Here is a 19,275-nt window from a genome sequence, read left to right as displayed (position 1 = left end):
ACAGCTATAACTGGAGTGTGAGAGGCTGAGCTTTAATTTCAAAGCCTTAATAGGAACAGCACCCTGGCCAGGGCTCCCTAAAGTTCAGGAGGAAGATGGAGGGAAGGACACAGACTGGAGGCAGAGGGAGCTGGGGGTCAACAGGATATGCTAAGCTGGCCACTCCCTGGCCCCTTTGGCTTTGCTTCCTTTCTACCTCCTCCACCCCTCCTCTGACAGCAGCCACGGCCCCTCCTCCACCCAAACAATCCCCTGGCTAAGGTGGGGTCTGAGGCAGCACACAAGAATCAGAGAGGCTTGGGCAAAGCAGGAGGGCACTCCCTGAGATGACACGGGGACCTCCTGAAGACAGTGAGAAAGTCCCCAGGGCTCCTAGAAGCCCATCACTTTTGATGCCCCCCGTGTCTATAGGGAGACACTGTGACAAAGGGGGTCTGTTTCTATCAATGGTCTGTCTGTCTGGCCTAAATACTACGTCCGGGTTACCCCCTCCGCTCCTGTTATTCAGCTCCAAGAGGGCAGCCAGGAGGGGTGACCCAGCCAGCGGGGGGCAGTCCCCCTTTTCCCTCCCAAGCAAAAACCTCTGTGCCTGGCTCTAGGCCCATCACCCCAGACAGAACATGGCTATTTGGGTGAGAGCTGTCTGTGTCCAGCTAAGGATACAGTGTGGCGGATGAAAACTATTGAGAGCAAACACTATATCCCAGATCCCCAGAGGGCTCTCCAGCCTCCTCCACATCCTTGCCACATCTATGTGCAGAGAGCCAGGGATGGGTGAGTCCTGCCCAGCTCCATCCATACCCAGTGAGTGCTGGATATACACGGGTTCCTGTGCTCAAGCGTCCAACAGCATGTTATGTCAGGCCATGAAAGACTCCTGTGGCTGTAAAGCCCAGGCAGAGAGGTTAGGACACTTGGGGACACGGGAGCCTGGCTGCATACTACCACCCTCCTACCTGCAAACACACCAGGGAACTCCGCCAATGGTCTTGGCAGGACTTTCCTGGCTTCTACGTGGGCCTGGACATCAGCCGGGCTGTCCAACACTGCTGTAACCCTTGTTCCCTTCTCTAACCGATGGAAAAGGACTTCCCCATGCCTACAACCCCCAGGGGTCCAGAGGACTGACCTGCTGCAATCTGCTGCTCATGCCTACACACAACTGCCCTGCCCCAGTTTTCACCTCACTTCCTTCTCGGGAGGCCCCAACGGGCAAATCAAACAGGCGGGAGGCCTGACAACAGCTGCTGGGGGACGGGGGGCGGGGTTGGGGGGCCTGGGTGAGGCCAGGAGGCAAAGGGGTGAAGTGACAAAGGAGCCCTTTGTTGTGCTAACTTTTTCCAAGACGTAAAAGCAGTAACAATAGACAATCCAGACTTAGGGGGGCGTCAAGGACGGGGTGGGGGGGGGTGTCCTGGCCTCCTCCAATCCTGGCCTGCATTCCAACAAGCACAGGAAGGAGGCGCAGACCTCCTCTCCTCCCTCCTCCTAACCCACCCTCTGCCCAGGACCTGCCACCCCCAATCCCCACCTCCAATCTGAGCCAAACTGGAGGGAAAGGAGGACAGAAGGGGGTCGGGGTGCAGGGCAGGGAGGAAGGGGGTGCATGGCACAGGGAATCAGGAGAACGAGGATGGAAGAGCAAAAGGCCAAGGACAGACCAGAGGGGCAAAGGCTCAGAGGAGCGTGGAGTTAAAGCCAAGTCCAGGGAGTTGTTTATACAGATGAAAGAGCTGTGCTCTTTAAAAAAAAATTTTTGGCAAGATGGCGGACACGACCCTAGGAGAGGGTAGGGGCTTGGTGAGGCCTCCTTTCAAACCATTAGGTTACCCCTGAGGGCAGCTCTGTCTGTACCCTACCCTCAGTATATCCCCAACTATCACCCTGGGAACTCAACCTCTGAGGGTTCCATACCTAGGTTTTGAACTTAAATCCCAAGGTTCCCCCCACCACCACCACCACCTCCCCAGGCCTGTAGCCAGCAGCCTAGGGAAGCCAGTGTCAGTCAGCACCAGGCCAGTGTGGGTCTTCCCAGCAGAGTTAGGACACCCTAACAGTGTAGCGCTAGCAGGTGGGGGGAGGGACTATCCTGGGTTGGCCCCACCCCACCGGCCACCCTCCCTGGAGGCCCCAGCCCACAAATCTCTCCACTTCCTGCAGAAAAAGGCTGGGCTGGAGAAGGACCAGACCTCAGCTCAAAGTTTCGGTGCGCAGCCAAGGGCTGGAACCAGCCCAGGAAGCCCGGCGTCCCCTCTAGCTATCGCTGCCAGGGTGCCCCTCCCCCGCTCCCCTCCTGGGCGGGCGCACACGGCGCGGGTCCCCACGCCCCAGAGCCGTTCGCAGGCTCGCGCAAGGGGCCAGTTTCCTGGAGGAGATCAGCAGGAAATCAGCTGGGCCCCTGGCCAGCGGCTCCCCTCCCAATCCAGCTGGCGCCCTCTTTGCAGCTCCCTTCACAGCCTCTAGAGACGGAAGGGGAGGGGGCGCGGAGCCCTCCCTATGGCCGGCCCTCCCTCCTCACGGAGAGATGGTGAGGGTGGCCCTGGGTGCGGTACAGCCAGCAAGCTCAGTGCGAGGCCCAAACAAACCTAGCGGTCGGGTGGGTGATAAGCATCTCTCCCCCCCCCCCAACTACGGGCATCCACGTGCTTCACATTCTTGGATGTCTGGGAGCAGGCGGAGGCGTGAGCTGCGGAGACTGGTGGGGGACAGATGGGGAGTCACATCCTGTGCACCCCTTGTCCTCTAGTGCACTGAAATGGGGGCTGTGGGAGGGAAGCAAAGTCGCCAGGGCTTTGCAATACCCAGCAGGTCTCCACCCACAACCAACCTGCTATCTTCCCTCCGCTGCTAGAGGCCAGGGGGTAGTAAGGCAACTAGAGGTGACCCCAGGCAGCAGATGAGTCTCCCACACACCTAAACCTAAAGGCTCTTCAAGGAGATGATAGAGGCAGAAGTCCGGTAGCCACCCTGACGCCAGGTTCTCACTGAGTGATCCAGGGCAACTTAGCCTCCACAAGGGGTGAAGGCTGGCGAACACAGCTCGAGTCAGGCTATATACCACAGCAGGTTCTGTGTGGGGACAGGTCGCCACTTCCCCATGTCCAAGCGGTGGGAGGGAGGGAGGGTCCCTCGTGGGCTGTCTTCCCTGGTTCTCAGCAAGCCTCCTCCCCTGCAAGTTCAGGGCCAAGAGCTCAGCTGTCCTAGAGGACTCGGGGAAGAGATAGGAGCTGGACCCCAGGGGGCTAAATCCCAGTCCCCCCCCCCCCGCAGTGCAGGGAACCTGAAGGCTCAGCCCAATTATTCCCCCTAGGGGTGGCTCCTTCCTACAGGGCTGGGATACATGGGAAGGGTCAAGGAATCACTTCTCACCTTCGCTTTTTTCCAAAGCCAATGATCACCCACCCGCCCCTCCTAGTCTGAAACCTCACAGCTGATTCTGCCTCGGAGGCAAAGGTCAGGGGGCAGGACAATAGGTCAGGGGGCAGGACAATAGGAAAGGCCAGATAGAGGTGTCTCTGGAAGGGCAGGAGTCAGGGGCCATTCACCTCAGGTCTCTTATGATGCAGGAAGGTTTGTGCCTGGGTAGATTCTTTCTACTTCAGACTTCTTCCATATGCTATGCCAGTGGCTCTCAACCTTCCTAATGCTGTGACCCTTTAATATAGTTCCTCATGCTGCGGTAACCCCCCCCAATCATAAAATTATTTTCATGGCTACTTCATAACTGTAACTTTGCTACCGTTATGAATCATGATATAAAAATATCTGGTGTGTGACCCCTGTGAAAGGGTCGGCAGACAACCCCCAGGGCTGGCGATTCACAGGTTGAGAACCATAAGAGACTCCAGTCTTCCATTGCTCCCTGGCACGCAGAAGGGTGGCAGCAGGTATGGGAAGGTGGGGGACCCTCCTGGGAAGAACTGCTCCCACAACAGAGTGGAAGATGAAACCTGAGCCACCTAACAATAATACCCTAGCTCTAGATCCCCGATGTCGAGATCACACTAATACACGTTGCCTCACAGCTGGGCATAAACATGCCCAGGTGTGCACCCTGGGGCATGCGCACAGGTTCTGGGGAGTGCAGCACAGCCTGAACCAGGCTGGAGGGCTCAGCTGCCAGGACACCAGGGTTCACATCAGTACTCCTGGTTAACAATACAAGGTATGGCCCTATTTTCCTAGATAGGGTAACAAAAAGACCTGCCGAGCAGTGTAGATGCATGCTGATTGCCAAAGAACCCCCCACCGGGGGGGGGCCTTAAACACCCCCCCCCCAGAACAGCAATTAAGATTCTTTACACCAGCTTATTCCATGTTCCCAGCATCTAAGCCTCCAGGATGTCAGCCAGGTGTCTGCGGCCAGACCTTTCCCCAGGATGGACTAGGTGCCTCTGAAAGTATAACGGGGTGGCTAGGAAGGCAACTGTCTGGGGAAGTCCCTTCCTGCCACACCCCATTACCAACACCAAAGACAGGGACCAGTCCGTACCACCCCTGCAGTGGAGAGCAGGAGCTGAGGCAGTAGCTGCCACACAGGAGAAAGCAAGCTCACCCAAGGTTTTGGCAGGGGTGGGATCTGGGGAGTGGCCCCTCCTCTTCGGAACAGACGAGCCCATAGCCAGGACCTTTACCCCACCCTCCAGCAAGCCGTGGATCCTAACCAAGAAGATGTAAATGGGGCGCCAGAGGCTGCGATTTCGTGTCTCCTAGCGAAGAACCGCTCAAAGTTACTGAGCCCTAACATGGTAGTGCGCCAGGGTCACTGGGTGGAGGGCAGCCGCCAGCTAGGACATCCGAGTTACAGCGAGACAGACGAAGAGAAAGTGAGGTGTAGAGAGGTTCCTACCGCCAGCGCCACCCCCACCCCACCTCCTAAGGTAGCACAGCGGAGGCCGGTGGTACGTACAGTGGTTTGAGCCATTCCAAAGCGGAGTCCGGAGTGGGGTGGAGTAGGGACCCGGGGCAGGGAGCCCCTTCTCCTGGAGCAAACAGGCCCGGTTCTGGTTATAAAAGTCCACCACTAGGAAGGGGTTAGGGGCGGGGGCAAGCCCCCCGACTTCCACACTCTCGTACATCTCGCCCCACGAAGGCCGGAGATCCAGGAGGGGAAGTCCTGCACGGGGCTCTCGTCACTCAGCCGGAGGCGCCATCCGTGCAAATCGGCTGGGGGCAGGGGAGGGGAGCAAAGGGACAAGTCCCTTCGCCCCGACGGGCAGCCCCTCAGCGGGGCGCCCAGCCCAGAATTGCCGGCGCCTAAGTCTGCAGGTCACTCCACCGGTCCCAGGTGAAAAGCGGGAAGTTGTGCAGGTTGGAGGAGGAGGTCCCTCGGCGCTCCCTCGCAAGGAACGCCCCGTGGCCCGAGAACTCGAGGCTCCGGTGTCCTAGGCAGAGTCCAGCGGCTCCCCAAGTCCGCTGGCCCGGGGCGGGATCAGGGCGGAGACGGGGGTCACCGAGCACTTCCTTTTGCCGGCCGGGTCTCCCGGGCTTCTCCGTGGCTTAGATTCCGGGTGCGGGTGGGGGAACCCCCTTACGGCCCCGCCTCCGCCTGGCCCGGCGGCGGGCCGCTTGCTAGGTCTCCGGAGTGCGCGCCACCACCCCCCAAGCCCGCGCGCCCCCTCTCTGGGATCCCAGCCCCTAGCCTCCGCCCCGCCCCGGCCAGGCGCCGCCCCTGGCTTAACCCTTTCTCTGCGGGTCCCACTGCAGCGAGAGAGATGCAGGGAAGCGAGGGCTAGGCTGCATGCGGACCACAAGTGGGGCAGCCTCAGAGAGGTAGCAGAAGCGGGAAATGCTCTGTGCATAGAACCTGGCTGGGTATGGATAGCAGGGTGCACTGGGAGGCTGGAACGAAGATTAGAGGGCATCCTCCCCATCCCAGTTCCGGCTCCCAGCCTCCCTAGTGCTTCTGGTCAATCCCCTGCAGGACCATGCAGCGGGGGGTGGAGGGGAAGGTGGGGTGGTCCTGGTGTCCTCCCCCTAAACACGCCCCCCCCCAGCCCCGGCTTCATTTGCCTAATGCAATTCGGCTGAACTCTTGCTGAACTCGCCTGGCGGCGCCTCACCTCCAACTGACCCACCCACCGCTGCCCGTGACATCACCAGCTCGCCAACCCGCCCTCGGGGCTCGCCCACTGGCCCCCATCTCGGACCCGTCCGGCCCCAAACTCTGAACGTGCGGGCAGTAGGCACAGGGCCCAGATGCAGGTGGCCCAGCGTTAGAACCACGAATGCAGCGTGCTGGGTGTCCCGGGTGTGACATTGTGCAGCTTGGGCGCTGTGTCGGAATGAGACATCCAGCTTGTGTCACTGTCTGTGACATCATGTGAGACTCCCGGCTGCCGGCTCACCCGCCGGAATACGACGCGGCAGAACTGAGCTGTTAGCACAAACACAAGCGGGGAGCTCTCCTCCCACACTCTGCGTGCTTCCGGCGAGCAAAGCTCCGCCCAGGGTGTCTCCCAGCCCGGGAACCAGGATGGGCCAGCCCAGGACAGATAAAAGGAGACTTTAGCTGAACCACTTCCTCCCTAGGATGACTGTTTCAGTGGAAGAAAGGCCTGGGTTAGGTAGGTCCCTAGAAAGAAGAGCTACCCAGAGAAAATCAGGATATCCTATTCTCTCTCCTCTTAAAAGCCTGGTCTACATGTTCATCTTCAAGAAGCCAGGTTTTGTCCATATGTGAAGTCTAGAGGTCTGCATGCTTACACTTTAGCAAACTTCTCCCTGCCCAAAGCCAACTTCTTTATAGAATGAGGTCATTGAATTCTCAAACAGCTCTGAGAACCTTTACAGACAAGCCTGGAGGTGCAAGACTATTACTCCAGCTATTTGGGAGACAGAGGCAAGTGGGTCACAAATCCAAAGCCAGTCTTGGCTACAGAGTGAATCAACATTCTGGGCAACACAGTGAAATGGTGTCTCAAAAAAAGTTTACAAAAAAAAAAAAAAGTTAAAGGGCTTAGAGAGGGTGCTGGAGATGTTTCCAAGCTGTTAAAGCTGTATGCAGTACACATGGCTGTGACCCAGCAGGGGAAGGTGGAGGCAGGAGAATCACAAGTTCTAGGGTCACCAGGTAATGGTGACCCACTCTATCCACTCTAATCCCAGCACTTGAGAGGCAGAGGCAGGCAGATCTCTGAGTTCGAGACCAGCCTGGTCTACAAAGAAAGTTCCAGGGCAACTGAGGCTACACAGAGAAACCCTGTCTGGAAAAACCAAGAAAGAAAAAAGAAAGAAAGAAAGAAAGAAAGAAAGAAAGAAAGAAAGAAAGAAAGAAAGAAAGAAAGAAAGAAAGAAAGAAAGAAAGAAAGAAAGAAAGAAAGAAAGAAAGAAAGAAAGAAAAAGAAAGGAAGTGAAGAGGGAACTCTCAGGGCTGGAGAGATGGCTCAGCGGGTTAAGAACACTGACTGCTTTTCCAGAGGTCCTGAGTTCAATTCCCAGCAACCACATGGTGGCTCACAACCATCTGTAATGGGATCTGATGCCCTCTTCTGAAGTGACTGAAGAGAGCAACTGTGTGTGTGTGTGTGTGTATTCATATACATGTAATATTTTTTAAAAAAGAGGGAACTCTCAGCTACCAAAAGCTTATGTTCCTACCAAACCAGGCCAACTCAAGGTCAATTTTATTTTCTGACTGCCTTCCATATGGCTGTCCTGGTGAGCCTGCCCTTAAAAGACTTTATGAAAATGACAGAAAATAGGCAAATAAATCCATCATCACAGATATGTGTTTCTTACAGACACACTGCAAACCGACAAGTGGTATTATGACTCAGACATAGTGTGCTCTTAGGGGAACTTAAGTTCAAGGGTCGGTGGATAACTCAAGGCAGGGACCCAAAGGAAGCTGAAGTTCAGTGACTGATGAGAGCTGTGCAACGGTCCTACAGTCACAAATGGTGTGCTCATCCGACTGTCTACAAGAAGGCCAGAAAGGATGACTAGTAGAACTCCAGAGGAGGCCAGGCAGTGGTGGCACACACCTGTGATTCAAGAAATAAGGAGGCAGAGACAGGCAGCTCTCTGTGAGTTCGAGGCCAGCCTGGTCTACAGAGTGAGTTCTGGGACAGCTGGGGCTACACAGAGAAACCCTGTCTCAAAAAACACAAACAAAACAAAACAAAAAAGAAAATAGAAAGAAAAAGCCATAGGAGAAGAGACAAAACCAGGCTGGAGAACAGGCTAAAGCCAGCCCAGCCCAGATGGGCTTGTAGGCTCGAAGCCACAGGAAGGTTAAGTAAAGGGGAAGTTAGATTCCATTATAGGTTCAAAGAGACTTTTCCAGGTTATAAAGAATGAGGTAACAAGATGGCAAGAATGTCCAGTTAGAGGCCAGGCATGGTGGCACACATCTTTAATACCAGCACTCAGGAAGCCGAGGCAGGCAGTTCTATGAGTTCGAGGCCAGCCTGGTCTACAGAGTGAGTGTCAGGACAGCCAGGGCTACACAGAGAAACCCTGTCTAAAACAGCAGAAAGGAAGAGAATGTCCAGTAATCCAAGCAGCAAAGGTTGGCTTAACCTAAGCAGTAATAGAGGAAGGAGGAGGGGGCTGGGGAGATGGCTCAGCGGTTAAGAGCTCTGACTGCTTTTCCAGAGGTCCTGAGTTCAATTCCCAGCAACCACATGGTGGCTCAAAACCATCAGTAATGGGATCCGGTGCCCTCTTCTGGTAGACAGAGACAGTGTACTCAGATACATAAAATAAATCTTAAAAAAAAAAAAAAAATAGAGGAAGGAGGAGGAGAACGGACCCACAGACATTTTAAAATCACACCTCATTTACTGTATGTGCATGCTACGGCATGCGAGTGGATGTCAGAGGGCAATTTTCAAAGGGTATAGCGATGTACCGTTCTTTAACCCCAGCATTTAGGAGGTAGATGCTGATGGATCCAGGGATATATGGTGGAACCCAAACAGAGGTAGGTAGGGGGGTGGTGTGTGTGTGTGTGTGTGTGTGTGTGTGTGTGTGTGTGTGTAGGGGGAAGCTGGAAAGAAAGATCTATCGACAGTTAAGGTTAACGGCTGTTCTTCCAGAGTGCCCTGGTTTGATTCCCAGTACCCACAGGGTGGCTCACAACCATTCCTAATTCCAGTTCTGGGGGATCCACCCTCTTCTGTCCTCTGCAGGCACCAGGTGCACACACAGTGGGCAGACATGCATGAATCCAAAATACCTACACATATAAAGTTAAATTTTTTTTAAGAGAGAGAACAAAAGAGAGAGCAAGAACTTTCAGGAATTGGCTTTCTTTCACTGTGGGGGTCCACAGGATCAAACTTAGATCATCAAGCCTGGTGGCAAGTGCCTTAGCCCACTCAGCCATCGCCCTGGCCCTGGAATCCATGGTGGGGAGCTGGAAGGTGGTAGGTAGTATCTGGTGCAGAACTCTTGGCTTCCCGAGACAGCAGAGAGTCTACGGACTGCAGGACAGAAGCAGTTACACACCCAAGAGAGGGCAGAGGCTTGCAAATGGGAGTGCTGGGGTCCGGGGCGAATGTGTGGTCTTGGCATGGATGCCCTGCAGATTGTTCTGGTCAGTGATGCAGCTCCTGGCACCAGTGATGGAGCAGACCCTGTGCTCGCAGATTCAAAATGCTAAGGGACCTGAGGCTCTTGTCCCTCATGGTCAGGCAATGATCGCCCAAATAACAAGCAATCAATATAGAAACCAGGGCGAAGTGACTCCTTGGTAGAGATAAGAGTTGTAAAACTGAGAGAGGGGGGAGGACGGAGGGAGGGAGGGAGGGAGAGAGGGAGGGAGGGGACTGTAATGAGGAAGGGAACATCTGAGAAGGGTTCTGGGAAGAGTCCTCATTCAAGATCTCCGACTTTAAAAAAAAAAAAAGAAANAAAGAAAAAGGTCCCTTGAAGGATGAACAGGATTTCCGAAGCTAGATAGAAAAGCCAGGGGTGAGATGTCTTCTCTGGCAGCCATGAGGTGGAGAAGCAGGTCAAGGAGGAACATGGTGTCCCCGGGGGCTGTGACAGAAGGGAGGGAGGACTGGAAGGCTGTGGCCTGCAGCAGGGTCTGGGATACTGGGTGGCAGGCAGTTGCTAGTAGGCCGTGGCCTCATCCTGCTCAGTCACACCTCCCCCCCCAACTCCCCCCCCCCAGGGTTTTATGCTTAGCAAGCCCTTAGCAGGTGGGGGCTGAATCCTCATGGCTGCCACCACCACTACCACCACCTCCAGCCTGTGCCAAGCAGGGCTCCCTCCTCTGCCCTAGGGACAGAGGGACAACATTAGGCCGGGTGCCAGACAGACACCAGGACCTGATACAGGGTGGCCATCTCCAAGACAATACCCAGTCCTCCCCCCACACACACACACACAGCCCCTCCCCCACCCTTCAAGGTGTTTGAAGCTGCTGCAGGCCACAACTAGCAAGCGGGTCACTATGGCCTCACAGCAAGCAGTCTACAGACAGACAAGAAGGGCAAAAAGATGCCAAGAAAGGTTGAATGACCTGCCCAAGGCTGCACGGGCAGCGCTGACTTGAAAGACTTCTGGCCCAGGAACAAGCAGGGGAGTGGGGGTCAGACTTCAGGCTGGATGGTATTTTCAGCAACCTGGGGTACAGCTGGGCGGGGGAGGGCCTGGATTATGAATGCTCCCAGGGCAAAGGGACCCCCGGTCTATCCTGACTACAGAGGGTAGGAAGGCATTATTTGCAGGTTACCATTTCCTCTTTTTACCGACGCTACCATGTACACACACACACACACACACACACACACACACCGCCCCCAACACATATACAAAGGCTGCACTGGCACAGCCCCATGGCGCACATCCCTTGGCAAGAGGTGTATACAATGCCTGAGGCCCTGACTGGCCTAAGAGGAAGACAGGCTTCCTTCCCTGTGTCCCCTCCCCCAATCCGTGCTGGAATCCTACCCTGAGAGAGCCTGTACATTTATCCCTCCTGGACGATAGATAAATAGTGAGGGACTCTATTTTCAATGAAAGCCCCCTGTGAAGGTCTTTTGGCTGACTCAGCATTTTGGACCCAGGGACAGGCGGTGCAGCTAGGCAGGAACAAGCCTCCTCAAGGTTGTCCTTCGTATTGTGCAGGGTGTGAACAAGCAAGGGAGACCGCTCAAGCCTGCAAACCCCAGGAAGTAGCAGAGCAAGGGATGGCAAGGGACAGGCACACCCCCTCCCTCCTTCCTCCTCTGGGCCTCCCTCCTTCCCAGGTTCCCCTAGGCCTGGGCTCTCGAGACAGGGAGGGGGAGGGGAGGGGACCACATCCCCATATCTAGACAAGTACCCGGCCAACACATAGAAGGAAAATCTGTTGCCACCCTTTTAGGTTCCTGTCCAAACTCCTCTATTGATTGCTTCCAACTTCCCTGCACCCCCCTTCAGAAATTGCAACAAAATATGAATAACAAGTATGGCTTTTACACTCTGTTCCTCAGAGTCTGTCGGGGACGGGAGGAGGCGGGGGCTGCCGAGTTCTGCAAGCTCACAGACTGCGAGAGGGCAGAACAGGGTTGGGTGGGGGTGTGGGCAGACTGTGTCCATGGCTTCTAGGACAGGATGGAGATCTAACCCCGGGTTTCTTATCTTTCCAGTCTCAAAATCCAACACTGAGAAAGGGGGGCAGGGGTGGAGGGGTGGCTTTCCCTGCGCCCCCTACTGGGGGGAAGTCGGAGACAGGGTCTCCAGCAACCAGGACAAGATTCAACAATGGTGGTGAGGTCCCGGTAATCTCCGACGGCCCCGGAATGACCCCCCTAAAACTGCCTATCTGGATGGCAGGCAATGGGCCCACTTTCCAGCTCCCAGGACGGTTCTCTATGCTTTGGATTGGCTTCCTCTGCCCTCCCTCCTCTATACAGGAGGACAAGGTGACTCTACCAAAGGAGTCCAGATGAAGGGTTTTTGGGTTTTTTTTTTAAGGCGCAGATAACGTCCTGACCCACAGTAGGTGCACAGCAGCCTCCCATTCCCCTGGGTCACATGCCAGGCACACACCAACTGTCCTCCGGGATGAGCTCGCCTAGCATCTGGTCATGTCCCTGTGGCACCTAATGTCGCTGTGTTACCGACCAGGAAACAACGCCAGGAGATCGACACATACGTGACACACAGGTGTCTACATTTTTTTAACCTCGAAGCCCAAGGGCGCATAAGCCAACAAGGTTTACCCCTCAGCCCCAAGCCAGGAAACACAAAAACATTAGAGAGAGAGAGCTCTTCTTTCCCCCTCCCCCTCCCCAGGACGCATTATGAAGGTCAAACTCTCTGAAGCCCACACACCAGGACACCTCTGCCCCTAAATCAGGCCTGCCACCCCCCCCCCCAGCCCTACCCCACAGCTCCACCATACAAGCTGACATTCCCCTCCCCAGCTCTGGATTTAATTCTTAGGAAACACTGGTCTCACCCAGTATACACAAGCCATTAACCCCCCCCCCTTCTCAGCATACTCAGCCCTGACCCCCTCCTCCCAAAGAACACACAACCCTGACCCTCCTCACACAGCACAGAGAAGGCGAAACCTCCACAGCAAACAGGCTTCAAGGGCCAGGCACCAAAGGGTCAGGAGTCTTATGCTATCTCTGGGGCCTCCACCCTGGTTCCCTAGGAGACTCCCAGTAGGACAATACCTAGCTCTCCCCACAGTGACCTGGAGGGGCCTTGGCCCTCCCACGGGTCACCTGCTCTTGGAAGAGCACATACAACACACCTTAGGTGTAACCTTGCAAGAGGCCCGGGAAGGGGAGCCCATCTCCACAGCTACGTGATGTGGGACTGGAACGGGGGTGGGGGTGGGGGAGCCTGATCACCAGACATAGCATTACTGCTGCAAACCCCCCCCCCCCGCTTCTCACCCCCAGAAACTACCTCACAGGTTCTAGGCCCAAGGGCTAAGGGGAGACTAAAACTGCAAAACTTTTAGCTGTTTCCCAGGTACCAGGAGCACTGCAGGAGGGGGTGGTCTCAGACCCAAGGACTCTGGTCCCTGGTCCTAGGTGCTCAGAGGCTGGGGAGCAGGGAAGAAGCTACTGTTATTGTTTACTAGGACAGGGGGTTGGTGGGAAACCCACAGGCTCATGGAGGAGGAGGAGGGGCAGGAAGAGGGCATTGCCTAACCTGGGTGGAGAAAGCCAAAGAAGGTTGCCATTAGCCCAAAATCTGGGCACCCCACCCTAGGAGTAGGTTACCAGGGTAGGGGTTCACCCCACCCACCTCTAAGAAAGAGGAAGGAGCTTGCAACACTCAGCGGGGAGGGCAGAGAATTTATTTTTCCTCTCACAGGGGTCAGATCCTAAATTCTCCTGCAGCCTTCCATCAAGTCAGGTTCATCTGTTCTGCCCCCTGTGACGTCACAGGGCAAGCATAAGTGGTCCTTGTAGGCACTGGCTTGTAGGACTCCTCCTTCCTCTTAGGTTTATTTTTGTTCCGTTCTGTTTGTTTGTTTGTTTGTTTTGAGACAGGGTTTCTCTGTGTAGCCTTGGCTGTCCTGGAACTCACTCTGTAGACCAGGCTGGCCTCGAACTCAGAGCTCCACCTGCCTCTGCCTCCTGGGTGAAAGGCATCCACCACCACTGCCTGCTTTCCTTTCTGTCTTAAAAACTCCACCCTGAAAGAAAGTACAATTCTTCCAGCTCCTGGGACAGGTTGAGCTCCCTTCAAATGCAGGGAATATATATATATATATATATATATATATATATATATATAATTTTTTTTATTTTTTNTTTTTTTTGGTTTTTCAAGACAGTGTTTCTCTGTGTAGCCCTGGCTGTCCTGGAACTCACTTTGCAGACCAGGCTGGCCTCAAACTCAGAAATCCGCCTGCCTCTGCCTCCCAAGTGCTGGGATTAAAGGCATGCGCAGGGAGCATTTTTACATAGGTGGGCTCGCCCAGTCCCCAGCAACTGGGAGCCCCAAAGGTTGGTCTGTCTCCTCATTAGCACAGACTAGAAAAACCAGAACACAGTAGGGGTTTCTCAGACTCTGCTGAGTAAAGTGGAGAGAAGAAAAGGCAGAATTAAAAAGTGGAGGCTTAAGGACCCTGAGGTAGGGCTGGAGAGATGGCTCAGTTGTTAAGAGCACTGACTGCTCTTCCAGAGGTCCTGAGTTCAATTCCCAGCAACCACATGGTGGCTCATAGCTGTCTGTAATGGGATCCGATGCCCTCTTCTGGTGTGTCTGAAGACAGCTACAGTGTACTCATAAATGAAATAAGTCTTTAAAAAAAAAAAAAAAAGGCTCACGGGCATAGACTACCTGCTCCCGCAGGCTGGTGGGGCCTGGAAGGGAGGGGGCTACGACAAAGCCATAGGCAGCGATCCAGGAAGCAATGGTGGCTGTGGGCAGACAGCCAGTTGTGGGCAGCAAGGCATCCAGCCAGAGCCTGCCCCAGGGACAAAGAGACTCCCTGGCTCCGGGGAGAGAGCGCTGCCCCCACACCAAGAAGGGGGCACTGACCCAGCCCAGCCGGGCACACAGGGCAATGGTGCCAGGCAGCTTGCCAATGGGAGGAGCAGTGGGTGCCAGGCAGGGCGCTCTGTCCCTGCCAACCGGGAGAGGTGGGACACGTTTCCCAGGTCAGCAGCTGACCGACCGGCCGGCCGGCCAGCCAGCCAGCCATGGCCGACTCTGCCGCTTCCACTCCCTCCAGCCCCAGGCCAGGCCTAGATCCCTCCTCCAAGGTTCTGGCCCAGAGCCCAGCTGGGCCCTGGGGGCCAGAGTTACTGTAAGCGGCCTGGCAGGCCCCTAGCCTGGACTTTGCCAGCTGGCCACGGCCACCGCCACCTCCCACTACCTGGCTTGGCCAGCCAGGGAAGGGCACTGAGACCCCCGCCCAGCCGAGTGACCCTCACGGCAGAGGGGAGAGGCAGAAAACACAGGCCCTGCCGAGCCTGTGCATGTGTCCAAGGCCAGAGTCCAAGCAGAAAGCCCCCACGGAGTCCCTCCCTGTCCTTCTGGGGCGGGGGAGTCGGCAGGGGGAGGGCAAGGGCTCCAGCTGTGCTGGGCTGTCCTGGACTGTCTCTTGAAGCCCTTTCCCTCAGAGTACTGGGGGGGGGGTGGAGGGGGAGTTCATTCTCACTGTGTAGGGCTGTCATTTCCACCAAATGTTGAGAGGTTTGTTTATCCACCTCAGCCTCTGCATCTATTCCTCCTCAGAGCTATTTATAAGGCACTCAATAGCATAGCACCAGGGACACAGAGACAAAGGGGGGACAACAACATAGGGAGAAACAAAATGGTTTCACCTATCCTCTAGCCCCAGTATCAAACTGACCATCTTCAAGTCCCACCCCTACCCCCCACTCCCACCACACAATTGCCACCCTGGTCTAAAAAAGACCCTGCCACTCATTGGGTCCTCCTGCGGAACAGATGTGTCCAGGAACCCAAATCCAGAGGCCGGCCACCCGCCACACTCCCTTCCCCCAAGCCTCCCCACATGGACTTACTGGCTGGGGACGGTGTGCTGTAACCACTGACTGGAAGCTGGTGCTGGAGGCTGGTGAGAGCGCCGGGCGGGGAGAGTCCACCCAGCATAGGGGGGAAGAAGAAGGCGTAGGGGGGTACTGGGTACCCATTGAGGTGCCCGCCCCCAGGTGTTGGGCAGGAACTGCTATTGCTGGCCATGCCAAGCGGCCACAGTCAGAAGGGCAGGCAAACAGTCTGGCAGGCAGCTGTGATGGCCTTCACGCAGTCCCTCTTCCTCGGGGCATGGGGCCGTGGGGGGCCCAGAGGGGGGGTTGGGTGGTCAGCCCACCCCCACCCCCTTCTGTCCCTGAAGCTGCAAGTCCCAAGTTAGTCAACTTCAGTCTTCTGGGTCCCCCTCCCTAGCCGGAGGGGCCAGATGGATTGGGGGACGTCCCGAGAATACGTCCTTTGGTTAAGCGGTCCTGGGAGCCGACACTTTTGAAGGAAGGTCCAGAGCTGGTCTTCAGGGTATCAAAAAGGATGCCACTCCCAGAAGGGCCCCAGGTAGGCGGCTGGGGGGAGGCATGTCCTGTGGTGCTGCAGAAAAAGGAGAGAGACAGGTAAGTGGGCACTGAGCGGGCACACGGGGATTCCCCACGGTGCTCCCCAACCTGGGCGGCCAGAGATTTTCCTGTGGCACCCAGCTGAGCAGACACCTGGCACCATGCCTGGCTGGCAGGGCCAGCCTAGGACCAGGGCCCAGACACTGCTGGGGATGGTAGGACAGTTACAGCCAGGCTGGGAATCTGGGGACAGGACCCAGTGTACAGGAAGGCCTCTCACCCAGAATGCTTGGGAAAGGGTCCACGGTGTAACCCCAAAAGATCCCTGCAGCTGAGGCAGGCAGCTGGCTCTCCTTCCCCCCAGTGTGGGTTACCTGAGGTCAAGATACAGAGGAACGTGTGCTGGCAGGGAGTGGGGGAAGCCGCTTCCCTAAAGCAGTGGCACTTCTCAGAAAAATGACTCCTAAGCTAGAGGGGGGCCCTCTCTTACACCACTTCCCCCCCCAAAAAAACCTAGCATCCCAGATTAGTCTGTTCCTCCCATGAGGAGGAGGCCCAGTTCCATGCACTCAGGGAAGTGGACCCCCAGGTCTCCTAGGCAACGTCTCCAATACAGAACAGTACAGGTGGCCCTGAGAAGGCCTATGTCAGGAAGCCAAAGCTTGCCCAGGATAGAAGTCCCCAGCAAGAGACACTAAGTTCAGATTTCAGGGGACTTCTGTCTGCAAAGGCAACACACAGTATGGGCTGGTAGGTGGACAGGAGATGCAAGACCAGCCACTTCCCTCACCAGTGTACACACAGACCTACACCCTATTTGAGCAGCTGAGGCGGGGGGGGGGGGGAACACACGGGGGTGGAGGGGTAACACCTTGGGGTAGGTGCACAGCTGTGACCTACCGATTCCCTGACACAGCCAGATAGGCAGACGCAGAGCGGAGAGGGGAAAAGGAGGGAGAGAGAGCTAAGGATGTTTCAAGCCTGTTTGAGTACAGATTAGACATAAATACATACCACGTACAGGCACATGTGTATGTGTGTCGGCGGGTGGATGGACAGACAGACAGAGGACACACAAAAATCATCACAGCCAATCACAACCAGCCCTTACTTCCTTCCGTTCTCCCACCAGGTGCTGTGCCCAAGAATGTTCTCGCATGCCTTTAATCCCAGCACTCAGGAGGCAGAAGCAGGCGGATTTCTAAGTTTGAGGTCAGCCTGGTCTACAGAGTGAGTTCCAGGACAGCCAGGGCTACACAGAGAAACCCTGTCTTGATAAAAACGCCCTCCTCCTCCCCCGCAAAAAAAGAGAATGCTCTCGAACGTCCACACACCAGGCTGGCTGTGACTGGCCAGTAACAGACACTAGGGATTTGGTTCTGTTGGTAAACAACCTGCTACAAAAATAACGGGGCCTAATTTTGGATACCCAGCAACTCTGGAAAAACCCGGGCACAGTGGCACACACCAGTAATCTCAGCGCCGGAGGATGCCTGGGGTCTGCTGGCCAGCCTAACTGAATCCGTGAGCTCCAGGTTTGCGCAGACACTATCTCAAAAATTAGGATGGAGGGGGCTGGTGAGATGGCTCACTGACTGCTCTTCCGAAGGTCCTGAGTTCAAATCCCAGCAACCACATGGTGGCTCATAACCATCCGTAACAAGATCTGACGCCCTCTTCTGGAGTGTCTGAAGACAGCTACAGTGTACTTACATATGATAAATAAATAAAAAATTAAGATGGAGAGCTATTGAGAAGGAAAGACACCCAGTACCAGGGTCTGACCTCCACGCATACACGCATGTACTCGTGCATGCATACAAACCAGGTAGGAAGTACTTACTGGCTGGGAAGGCGTATGTAGAAATGAATCCGCACACTGCTGGAGGAAGTGTCAAACGCTACCACTGATCTGTGGAGCAGCTGGGCAGTTCCTCAAAAACGTAAACACGGCACTAAGGCACAGAGCAAGTCCGCCCTTTGCTATCCACCCAGGAAACAAGACCGTGGCAGTCGAGCACAAGAATGTTTGTGTGTAAATGTTCAGAGCGGGAGCGCCAATCATGACCGGGGCAGTGAAACCAACCCAAATGTCTATCATTGAGAAACAGATAACAAAATGTCAGATACCCAGAGCACTAGACTCTTTCTGTGTTGGGGAGGGGGGGAGAGAGAGAGAACGAGAGAACATGGAGCTGACACAGTAACATGGCCCAGCCCTGAGAAGAGGATAGTTCCCAAAGACTGTATGCTGTATGACTCGATTTCTAAGAACGTCCAGGAGAAGCAGATCTGCCTGCATAGATTTGCGGTTACTAGGAACTGGGGTGTGAATGTGAGGGAAATGAGAAGTAACTGCTCGTGGTAGGGGACGGGTGGTAGAAACATCTAAAAATCGATAGTGGCTGCATGACTCCTGAGTGCAGGAAGCCCTCGCAGCTGTACGCTGTTTGTCTTTCTGGCTTCTTTTTAAGAAAGGTCTCCTGATACTAAACCATTCAGGGTGACACTGAGTTTGCAATCCCTCTGCCTCAGCCTCCAGGGCACTGAAATTATACCAGCCATGCTGGACTTAAGTGAGTTAATATCTCAGCAAAAACTCTTAGGGAAGAGGGGGTGGGTGCTAAAGAATTGTCCCTTTCCAACACTCTCCCTCTATCCTTACACCCCAAATTTAGGACACACCAGGTTCCGAGCTCCAAGCTCCGGGCTTAAGCCTGGAGACTGGGGGGGGGGGTGCATCTATAACCAGCATTTGGCTGGGGACCAAGTTGAGGATGGGGGAGTTCTTGCCAAGGCCACTGTGTCCTCTGTTGACTGTCCCAGCCTGTGTCTTCTCTGTCAACTGAGGAAGACAGGGAGAAAGGGGGCAGGTGGTGGCCAGCAGGCAGTAAAAGCAACAGCTGCCTCTGGAGTGAAATCTAAGCTAAGTTAAAGGATCTCTATCGGAACTCATGACGCCAACCACTGGACCTCAATCCTGAATGTGGCATCTCCTCGCCTTCACAGGCTGAAGACCCAAGTCAGAGAAGCACGGGGAGGAGGGTACCTAGAGAGCCGGATGCCTCTGACCCCAGTCTCTTATGAGATTCTATTCAACAGGAACATGAGCTGAAACGCCAGGCATAAGGAGGAAGGCTGGCTGACCCCATCAGCCAGCGTCTACTCCTGGATCCTTGGACAGCTATGGCACACACTCGCAGAAACTCACACATGCAGGCCAATAGAAAGCTTCTGGGTAGCCGGGCCTGGTGGCACAGGCCTTTAATCCCAGCACTCGGGAGGCAGAGGCAGGCGGATTTCTGAGTTC

At 55.3% G+C, this 19,275-nt stretch overlaps 1 protein-coding gene across 3 annotated transcripts in view; it reads right to left on the bottom strand.

Moving 5' to 3' along the window:
- The window catches only part of Rara (retinoic acid receptor alpha), a 47,698-nt gene that overhangs the window by 9,373 nt on the left and 19,050 nt on the right, over positions 1 to 19,275 (bottom strand). For 2 of the 3 annotated variants that reach the window (XM_021212244.2, XM_021212243.2), the window contains exon 2: positions 15,444 to 15,999. In XM_021212244.2, the coding sequence (XP_021067903.1) occupies positions 15,444 to 15,621 (178 nt within the window). In that variant the 5' untranslated portion in view covers positions 15,622 to 15,999. Of the gene's footprint in view, positions 1 to 4,909; positions 5,566 to 15,443; positions 16,000 to 19,275 lie in introns of those variants that run through there. The other variant, XM_021212245.2, reaches the window with a different exon arrangement.

This window comes from Mus pahari, chromosome 14 (assembly GCF_900095145.1).
Source record: "Mus pahari chromosome 14, PAHARI_EIJ_v1.1, whole genome shotgun sequence".
In the NCBI taxonomy this organism is placed as follows: Eukaryota; Metazoa; Chordata; class Mammalia; order Rodentia; family Muridae; genus Mus; species Mus pahari.
Note: the sequence above shows the minus strand (reverse complement) of the source record. Positions and strands in the feature narration are given on the sequence as shown.